Source organism: Parus major, chromosome 3 (assembly GCF_001522545.3).
Source record: "Parus major isolate Abel chromosome 3, Parus_major1.1, whole genome shotgun sequence".
NCBI classification, from domain to species: Eukaryota; Metazoa; Chordata; class Aves; order Passeriformes; family Paridae; genus Parus; species Parus major.
In genome coordinates, this window is record NC_031770.1 from 58227785 (window position 1) to 58238143 (window position 10359).

General features: G+C 43.1%; 2 protein-coding genes and 3 non-coding genes across 7 annotated transcripts in view; 1 reads left to right on the plus strand and 4 right to left on the minus strand.

The window, feature by feature from the left end:
• Window positions 1-680: 680 nt before the first annotated feature.
• On the minus strand, window positions 681-4670 carry RPS12 (ribosomal protein S12). Of its 2 annotated transcripts, XM_015622167.3 has the most exons (6): window positions 4593-4670; window positions 4402-4453; window positions 3875-3991; window positions 2071-2173; window positions 1511-1612; window positions 681-775 (listed from the first exon to the last, which is right to left on the minus strand). In XM_015622167.3, exons 2-6 carry the CDS (start codon window positions 4413-4415, stop codon window positions 713-715), a joined length of 399 nt encoding a protein of 132 aa, XP_015477653.1. In that variant the 5' UTR covers window positions 4416-4453; window positions 4593-4670; the 3' UTR covers window positions 681-712. The 2 variants fall into 2 exon arrangements, with proteins under 2 accessions (XP_015477653.1, XP_015477654.1); XM_015622168.3 differs by lacking the exon at window positions 4402-4453 and having other exon boundaries at window positions 4593-4611.
• Window positions 1095-1230, minus strand: LOC117244204. The gene has a single exon (XR_004496818.1). It is a non-coding gene; the product is annotated as a small nucleolar RNA SNORA33 (small nucleolar RNA).
• Window positions 1680-1766, minus strand: LOC117244205. Its single transcript, XR_004496819.1, has one exon. It is a non-coding gene; the product is annotated as a small nucleolar RNA SNORD100 (small nucleolar RNA).
• On the minus strand, window positions 3058-3138 carry LOC117244207. The gene has a single exon (XR_004496821.1). It is a non-coding gene; the product is annotated as a small nucleolar RNA SNORD101 (small nucleolar RNA).
• Window positions 4671-4755: 85 nt separating the features above from the next.
• The window catches only part of SLC18B1 (solute carrier family 18 member B1), a 22025-nt gene continuing 16421 nt past the window's right edge, over window positions 4756-10359 (plus strand). The window contains exon 1 of one of the 2 annotated variants that reach the window (XM_015622165.2): window positions 4756-4828. In XM_015622165.2, coding sequence (XP_015477651.1) covers window positions 4813-4828 — 16 coding nt within the window. In that variant the 5' untranslated portion in view covers window positions 4756-4812. Of the gene's footprint in view, window positions 4829-7734; window positions 7799-10359 lie in introns of those variants that run through there. The other variant, XM_033512780.1, reaches the window with a different exon arrangement.

The following is a 10359-nucleotide window of genomic DNA, read 5'->3' on the forward strand; positions in this document are numbered from 1 at the left end:
GGAAAGAAACAAATCATACCTTCCAGTCCAAATCCCTTACTTCCAAAAAACATACAAAAACCTAAGTTCTGAACATCAATTTACTACAGAAACCAAACCACTGCCTCATCTGAGCAAGTGAGAACACAACTAATTGACTACCCTACCTACCGAGAACTACAGAATCAGATCTACAAGAGCATGACAATACTAATTAGAAGATGCTATCACCCCACAATTTGAGGCAGAGGAACAAGTAAAACACATCTTGTGTCCATTAAGCTCCCTGGATAAATTAAGAAAGCATATAGAAATTCTGCAACATCTCTGAAAACTTGGGGAACGGTTAAGGCCACTCCTTGTCTCAGCAGAGGGACCCAAATTTTTATCACAGAGGCAGCAAGACAAGTTACTCAGAATCCTTGAAATACAGACCAAAGCACTACCAAGCAAGGATAGTAGTTGATAGAACTGTCTGCATTATTTCAACTTGAATCTGTGCCATGTTCTAGCTGGTGACTTCTGGGATAGGAAGAGGAAATAGACCTACCCTGGAACAGGAATGCAGGGATCCCCACAATCTTTTTTGCAAACTGACAGTTAAAATACTAATAAACTGCACCAACATTCGCGAATTTTTCACAGTTCTGATGCCATCCTTGGCAACTCAACTGTTCCACAGATACCAAATCAATCACACATACACTAGACTGGTTCAAAATTTATTTATCATTCATTTCTTGCACTTGAAGTACTCTTCGATGACATCTTTGGCCTGAGATTCCTTGCCATAGTCCTGTAACACAAAATAACCCATTATTAGCATACAGACCCTAGATTTTACCAACTTTTTTACAAGGACAAATGGGATTCTAAGAGTTTTCCACAAGGAAACGCCAAAACTTCACACAAGTAAGCTTGAGCAATTTGCCAGTTTTCCCCTTGTTCTTTTTAATAAGACTATTATAATAAAGTACTGTTGTATTTCATTCAAATGTAACATCCATTAAGACAAGGATGCAAACAAAATCTTTTCTGCTTAAAGAAATCCAAGTATGTGAAAAAAGCAGCATAACTATGAAAATGCATGCAGAAGGCACTAGTGTTGACTGTGAAGATGTAGCCATTTGTCAGGGACCTCAGAGACTACAAAGTCTTCAAGGCTCGTATTGTGGCTTGGCTTTGCCAGTGTTATTGTGAAATAAACTCCGCAAAACATTTTCAAGTTGAGCGGATACACTGAACTGGCTTTTTTTTTCTGAAGTAAAGCTTTTTATCTTCTAGGCAGGCCCTTCCTTTTGATTATTACTGTCAGGTAGGCATAGATACTTTGAGGACACAACCATTAACTCACAAAACACAAGAGTGAATATGGACTATGACACAGGAAACTAGCTTATGTTCACTACCAGCAATATAGAACTGTTAAAAAAATTAAAATTTCAGAGCTGTATTTAAAGGTCCCTTATCTGAAGCCACCTCAAGTTCACTAATTTTCAGAAGATAAATAACACATAATTGGCAATCTTACTTTGACAACCACACAACTGCAGCCCACCACTTTGCGAGGTTTTCCTTCTCTGTCGATCTTGCAGAGACCCACCCACTCGCCCAGCTTCTTGTTGTCATCCACCTGTGCAGAGCATCACACGACATTAGAACTTGCCATTTCTGGCACCCCTGGCTCCAGCACAGAAGCTGCTGTACTGTCAGAAGCATTGGGTAACGGATGGCTGCTTTCCTCACAGGCATCAGCAGAGGGAGCCAAAGTATCATCATCGTACAGCTTGAGCCTCCCTGGAGTCACAGCAATGCTCCTCCTGCCCTCCACTCCCAACAGTAATTTCATTTCTTATAATACAGGACACCAGAATTCACTTTAACTGCGCAAAATAACCAATCCACACCCCTTGCCATTCACATCCACAGCTTTTGTACTGTGGAAAAATGGCAATCACACAGAACTAGAACAATCTGCTGCTAAGGGAAGTTCTGCCTAGGTAAGCCACACACAGATAAAGGTCTAGCTAGCTCTCTACATTATGAAACAAGCATAACTGTTCCAAACTTTTGTCTCAAGTTGACACTCACCTTTATTAAGTTGATCTGATGTTCTGCACAGAGTGCTTCAACTAATTTTACATATGTGGGCTCATCACAGTTTGAAGCCAGAACACAGAGATGGGCTTGGCGTCTAAAAAAAAATGAGAACTGACAAATGTTACTTCAGACACTAATTGAAATTTCTTGATAATAAAAATATAACTGAATTCAGCACATGCATTTCTAGAGAACCATTTCCTAAGTTTTAACTTTTGGTTATGAGATACCATAAGCTTTTGAAATACTAAATACACTTTTGATGTGATTTGTCACTTTTTTATATTCTTCATATATACATTACAGGCTTTTCATATATTTTTATCTTTATCCTCAGAGTCTATTTCCTGTTTTGAAAGCTTCTAAAAATCCCACTAAAGAAATTCTCAGCCACTGGAAAAAGGTCTGATGAGTGGACAAGCACCAGGTCCCCTACAGACCTGTCATTGTTACAAAGCAACCAAGTTACAAGTCACTTTTTCAGATTACAGTAATTTAACATTAGAATTGTAATTACTAAAAGCTTGAATTTCCATGTCAAGTTGTTGCAAGTTCTTCAGAACAATCTTTTCTACTTACGTTCAGAGAAGCTCTTATGACAGGGCCCCAATTCTAATTAGGATCTTTGTATACTGTGGTACAATGTTAAGATACCAAAGGGATACCTGACAACAGAGAGAGCTGAGTAGGTCTTCTATGCTTAACCTAATGCAATGTGACCTCTGCAAACAAAGCCAGTTTCCCCTAAAAAGACCTTCTACCTACATCAGGAATGCCACCAGAATGCCAGAAACATTTCCAAGCAAGAACCATCACACACAAATGTGTACAAACCTCACACACACATCATCCTTTTAACACGCAGCTTATAGAGCTGTAGCTGAACTCAGAAGAACTCATACAAGCTGGCTGTCAGCCACCTAAGTTGTGTTTCTCCGCCCTTGTTTAGTGCTTTGTCCCAGATGCTTCCACATACAGGTTTGTCAGACAGCAGTTCTCACTCACAGGACGAGTGAAGGGGTATCCGACTAACATTAAAGTTTAAGTCATCATCCAAACGCTGTAGCTTTATATTTAAGCAGATTTTTCTTGCAAGACAAGTATGGATTGAATATAAATACACACAGGTGTGTATGTATACCCATATATATAAACACTTTGCCCTACAAAAGACCATCACTAGTTACCGAATGACTGTCATGTAAGTTCAATATTGTTTCGATATTGCACAATTGAAAATTTATTTACTGTTGCAACATACAAAAAAATGACAGCAAAAAAGTGTAAGGAAACTATGAATGCAAGGCTTTTTAATAAAACGAAATTAACTCTTCTGGGAAAAATCTGAAATACATATTAACCCGACTAAAAGCTTATAAAGTTTTGTAAGTACTTTATTACTTCCTAAAACATAGGGGTCTTGAGACCCAGATCTTCATAGCTACATACAGCAAGCACCACTCAGTTTCTTTCACAAAACCCATACACCCAACATGAACACTGGATGGCCCTGGGGTCACAAAATGACAGAACCTAACACCCCAGATACTGCTCTTCTTGAATCATCAAGTTTGGCTTCTATATTTTATGACTCCACTTTAAGGAATCATAAATAACCTCTTAACCAGAGATTAGAAAAGACAAAAATTACTGGCAGAAAACTATACTAGTCTTGGCAAAGGTTTAAACTTAACTCCTGGACAAAGTGGCCACTGCAGGCGTTCAACATACCTCATCTCAAGGTCTCACCCAGTTTTGCAATTCACAGTACAGAAACTGGTGACACCTCACTTACTTGTCCAAGGCTTTGGCTGCTTCACGGATACCGCGAGCAAGGCCATCGTGGATAAGTGCGGTCTTCAGCACTTCTTGCAGAGCGGTGTTAACATCCATTACACCTCCAGCAGTAATGCTAAAGAGAAGACACATAATGTTCTGATCGTGCCAGCAACTTTCAACGACAAGCAAAAGCTTCCCCTTCACCTGCAAGCATCCGGCCATTAAAGAAGTACAGAACAAAATCGAGTTAAAGCACTAAGCCAAAGGAAGGACTGACGAACTTGAAAGAAAGTAAAGCATTAAATCCTCCAGGCAAGCCACCGGGCCATGCTGCCTCCATGCTCCTTTGGAGAAGAGAGGACGCCACGTGCACAGCGGCCCGGCCCAGCGGACCCCGCTCCCATCTCCCGGCCTGCAGGAAGCACGCAGCAGCAGCGCGCCGGGGCCTGCACACACGGCACAGCCAGAGCTCCCAAGCCTGACGCGCACCGGAGCGACCCGGCCCCTCCGCCCGCCGCCCCCGACGGCCCCGGCCCTGCTCACCCTTCCTCGGCCATGGCGCTCTCGGTGGGTGCGGTCCCCGCCTGGGTTCCTACTGCAAATACAGACACAGGCCGCCCCGGTGAGCGGCGCCGGCCGCCCCGGGGCCCCCGCCCGGCCCGCTCCCGCCGCGATGCCCCGAGGGCCGGGGGGATCCCGCCCGGCCGGGCCCCGGCGCCATCGCGGACACTCACCCGGCACCGCCGCGCGCCGCTGCACAGAGAGAGGGCGGGACTGCCGCCGCGCGCTTTTATAATGACGCAGGACCCCGGCCTGCGCGCGCGTGCGCGCGTGCCGGGGCTGCCCGCCGCGATGCCTGAGCTTCGGTTCGCCCGGGCCGTGTACGCGGGAGAGGGAGATTTGCGCAGATTTGAAGCCGAGAGCCGGGAAGTGGTTTGAAAGAGAAATTAAAGGATGAAACTGATTAGCTGTAAGCCATAACTGCAAACTTGCTTTGTCAAACAAATACTCCACGGGAGATACCTCTGCTGTTTCCGATGACTGACCCCAACAGCCACAGGAGAGGCCCTTCCTCAACGAGGCTTAAATAAAGCCTCGCAAGAAAGTCGGTTTGCTATTTTCCAGGGAAAGAATGGTGCAAATTAAGTCTCCGAAGGAAAACTATCACCCAAGAGGCTCCATAAAAAGGAACGCTGTTCTAATGGCAAAACCACTTCTAAGTGCTTAAAGTATCCATCTGATTTTGGGGAGCAGCCTCTGGGGGGAAAACCAACTGCGGCAGCTGGACAGGAGTCCAGTCCTAGGGGTGGATCACCAGCCAGCTGTCACCTGGGCTGCTTCCCTAGGGCAGGAAGTGCGCCTGGTGCTGCCTGGCTTCATCCTGCACTGTCTCTCTGTCACTGGCAGCCAAGACATGTCTTGGAGCTGCCCCACGTGCCCCCAGCTCTGGCAGCACAGCCTTTCAGAGCCTGCCTGGAGGAAAGGCCTGGCTGGGGGCTGCAGCACTTCCAGGTTCCAGGTGTGAGACACAGCTCATGTCAAGTCTGAGGCAGTCACATGCATTTACACTACATAGATCTGGAAAGGTCAGAAACCAACCTCTGAGCAAGTCATGGAGAGAGAAGTATAGTATGGGGACTGTCCTCTCCCTGCAAGCTGAGCTACCAAGGACAAAGTGGGTAGGAATGACAGTGCCCACTGCTAACACAGGCAGCCTCTGAGATGCATTTGGCACCTCTGATGGCATATATTGCTTGAAACTCTGAACTGCTATATGCAATATTATATATTATTATATATATAATATAATATAAATATATTATATATTTTTATATATAATATATATAAATAACATATATTATATATTATATAATATATAATATTATAATACTCCTATTGCAATACCCCAAGTGTGTTGCATCCACTTCAGTCCCAACACTGATATTCTAATTTAGCAGCTCCTGTGAGACTTGTGGTCCTGACTTCTTCCCTCCTTCCTCCACAAGAACTGGGAACATGTAATTTCTTTGTACTGCTCAGAAAGTGCGCAAGCACACGCAAATAATACTGCCCACTTGTTTCCCATCTCTTCAGGGGAGAATGTTTTTCCCTATATCCACCCATCACTTAATCTTCTTGTGCCCTTGAAAGCTCCAAAGGCACCTAATCTATAGAGTAGCTTTTGTACTGAGTGGAACAGTATACCACTATCTCCCCTAAAGTTCTTGAAAGGATAAGAAGTGTGTATGCAGCCTAAGACACATCAGTATCTATCTCCAGGAAGTGCTATATACATTCAGCCCTGGAGATGGAAGTATGCACATCTGAAAGCTTTATATTACAGCAAAAATTTTTAATAACAGTCAAAGTATAATCTAATATTCTAGCAGCAGAGCACCTAAAAGCAGTTTTCCTAGAACAGTTGCAAGAAAACAAAACTGTGCTGACATAAAAGTTATGTATTTGTAGAGAGGAGGTTTTTATTAGACTGAACTCTGTGTGGAATAGCCTGATAGGAGTCTGTTATTTTTGTCTAATAAGTAATGAAAGTGTGTGATCCTGTTGGAAGGTCTGCTTCATTGCACAGTGTGAGCTTAGCATTCATGTGGATGTTCTGCATGCTGTTGGTGCTACTCCACCTGCTCCACCTTTCCGTCCATATTCCTAGAAGCAGTAGATAGTTTCTTAAACTCTGCATTTTCCCTTGAAGCTATGTTCATTGAGCACCATGCAGTTCAAATGCTGGCATACAGCCTTGGGGAATGACATGTTTAAGCCAAGGATTGTAGTCCTGTGCTCAAAGTACTTCTAGTGCACTTGAGGCTGGGTGAGTGGTGTAATGGGAGTGCTAGAAAATGAGGAGCTGCAGGATGCAGGGCAAGAGCCTGCCTGGATTCAAAAGGGCTGAGGTGGTGTCAGTGCAGACACTTACCTGAAGCTTCACTGAGCAGCCAGCCCCAGCTGAGGAACTCTCAAAATTTGGTTGTATTAAAAATAGCATAACATGCTACCTATAGACTTGGATCTGGGGAGAGGAAGACAAGCTGCTGTCACACGGCATTCAAGAATTTTGATTCTCTCCAGCCTGCTGTTCTGAGTGATCCATTTGGACTCACCATCTTGCTGCATATATTTAAAAATCCTTTGGTTATAGCTACTAGCCTTTGTGCTTGTCATTCAGTTCCTTGACTCTCCCTGACTGTCTCCCTTTCCAGGCTGGCAGCCTTCTTTTTTTTTTTCTACTCTGATGAAAATGGGAACTGAACTTAGGGACTTTTTTCAGAAGAGCAGCACCACAATGAGGCTATAATGGTTCACTCTTGTCTCAGCCATCCTCTTCCAGCTCCTTTTCCCCTTTATCTCTCCCTGTCTATTGCTCTGGCAACATTTATCTTCCCCTTGTATTCACCCTGGAAACAACTCATATATTATTCAAAATGCCAGACTTCAGGGGTAGCTTAAAGTGCCATATTGTAAACTGTGGAGACTCAGGAACCGAGTAATGAGCAGTTTAGACAGTGGCACAGTGTGGTGAGGCAGCCACATAGGCAGATGAAAGTATCAGGTATTGCAAACTCCCAAAAGAGGTCCATGGCACTACTAAACTCTGAACAATAAGTTCTGAATTTCAGTTCTAAACAATCCTTGCAAAAACTTACTTTCATCTCACATCTGTCTCTAGAAATGCAAAACATGGGCACGTGCAATAAATAAATGTCATAGGATAGAATTATCTCACTTTCCTTGCAAAACAGAAATGATTTCTCAGTCTTGCGGAAAATCAAGCTGGAAGCCTTCTTGTTCTATATCCACAGAAGTTCTGCTCACCAGCTCAGAGGGGAGAGATGTGTATTTCCAAGTGCCTCCAGATGTGAAAAAGAACAGCCACCCATGTGCAAGAGATGCCCGTGTCAAATTTCAAGTGCTTGGAGAAATTATGGTGAGATTGTTCCGGAGTTTCAGAGAGAGAAAAATCTATGGTATTTCAATATCAATTTGAAATTAACTAAGGCCTTGATTCATAATAACTGAACAAAACAGTTTGCTGGTTTCTGTTGCCTTCCACAGATTTTGCACAAGACGCTAAAAGGATGTGGTTATCATGTGGTCACATTAGAGTAATTTTAAACTATTTCCCAATAGCATTGTGCATCTGCTGACAAAAAAAAAAAAAATTACGTAAATATGCACTAAGGATTTTCTTGATTCCAATGCAAATCTTTCTAAGATCTCTACAACTAGACAGAGCTGCTCTTAAAGGTAGCTGCTCTTAAAGCAATTGTCCTTCATATGTTGTTACCTTGTGGACATAAGCCATGAATTTGACTCTATGTCTAGTATTTATAGAGAACCAGTGCTCTGAGCCTTGAATTCTACATACAACTGGGGATCTGAAAGAAAACATACATGTTATTAAAGTTGTTGCATGTGTGACATAGGCAAGAAAGGCTTGTATGCCTTTAATTTTTTTTATTTTTTTTTTTATTATTATTATTAGACTTGATAAACTGTTGTAATAAGGCTCGTAACAGGTCCTGGTTCAAAGGTTAGCAAGAATTTGTAGCTGTATTGGTTTCAGCTGGGGTAGTGTTATTTGGCCTCACAGTAGCTGGTATGGGGTTGTGTTTTGATTTGTGCTGTAAACAGTATTGATAATGCAGGGATGTTTTAGTTTCTGCTGAGCAGTGTTTGCACAGGGCCAAGGCCTTTTCTGCTTCTCAGCCCACTGCAACAGTGAGGAAGCTGGGGATGCACAAGGACCTGGGAGGGGATTCAGCTGAGACAGGTGACCCCAACAGACAACAGGGATATCCCATAGTGTATGGTGTCATGCTCACCATATGTAGAGCTGGGATAAGAAGAAGTGGGGGACATTTGGAGTGATGGCATTTGTCTTCCCAAGTAATGGTTACATGTGATGGAGCCCTGCTTTCCTGGAAATTGCTGAACACCTGCCTGCCCATGGGAACTGGTGAAGAATTTCCTTGTTTTGCTTTGCTTGCATGCATAGCTCTTCCTTCACCAGTATAACTGTCTTGATCTCAATGCATAGGTTCTCTAACTTCTGCTCTTCTGATTCTTTGCCAGATCCCACTGGGAGGGAGTGAATGAGAGGATGTGTGGGGCTGAGTTGCTGGCTGGTATTAAACCACAATGATAGCTTACTAAGAATATGTGAAGAATTAACCAACATATTATATCAACAAGTTTCTTTTGACAATAATGAGCAATGCATAAACAAGGAAGTTCACAGCCATGTCTCATTATTGGAGTCATGTATCCCTGATACTTCACACACTTCGGACTTCTGTGCACACTGACTTTGTTGGGCTTTGTTGGGTTACTCATATGTAATTATTAATGAAAGGAGGACTGAGGTTTGAAAGTAGTTGGAAGATGTGGACTTAGGAGTCTGGACTGGAAGGAGCAGTTGGAATAAGAACTGTTTCATCTTCTGAAGATAATTTACTTCATCTTCAGCCACAAAAACGAATGCTTTATTCTCTTGCCACAATTTTATTCTTTCTCTATACATTTCTCTTATTCGCTCAATTTATGTCATACTTTGAATATATCATGTTTTTGTTATTATCCTTTTGTGAACTTACTATGACTTGCAAATGCTCTTCCTCTTTTTCCTTTTTCCTTTTTTTTTGGTTTTTTTTGGTGGTTTTTTTTTTTTGTGGAGGGAGTAAGGCTGCTCAAGAGGCAATATCTATGGAAAGGATTATGTCTTTTTCTGGAGGCAGACAGGAAAAGTTCAAGGTAGTTCTCTTACGGACTTTTCAACAGCCATAATACATGCCACACAAAATATATTCTCAAAGTAGGCTTCAGCAAAAGAACATGTTGCTGTTTTTCTTTGTGGCTGCTAAATTTAAGTCTTCTAATCTTGTGGTAAGAAGGTGGTTCTGCTTTTTCCTGTCATGTAGAATGTGAGATTCTGAAGTGAGGTACATGGCAACATTTGTTCTGAAATGTCCTTTTTAAGCGTCCTAATACTGTAACTGGTGACTAGATGGAATACTGATAGCTTAGTTAAAATAGTGCTTTTAGGATGTAATCACTGCTTTTTCTCTCCAAGCAACAGGTGGTCTGTCTCTTGTTATGTTTGGAAATTATCCTTAGCTCACACCCCATCTCCTTCCTCACTTTCCTGCCCTGCAGATAGGACCTTGTGCCAAACACACTGATTATACCACCTCCTCTTCATCTCCAGTTTGAATTTACTCCTGGAGGGTTCACAGCTATTAATTTATTCTTGCGGCAACGTTGTCGTGAAGCCCCTGTGTCATGAATCCCTCAACTTGCCGGAGGCTGTGTAACAATCGCAGATCTTGCTTGGTCTATGAATCTTAACAAAGTATCGTGAATGCCGTGAGCCGGGTGTGCATGCCCTGGGCCAGGTGTGCAGCGCACCCCTGCAGCCGCCAGGTTGCCATCGGACTGTGGCAAGCGCGGCGCTCTCCCGGCCCGTGCGGGCAGTCCCGGCGGCGGCTC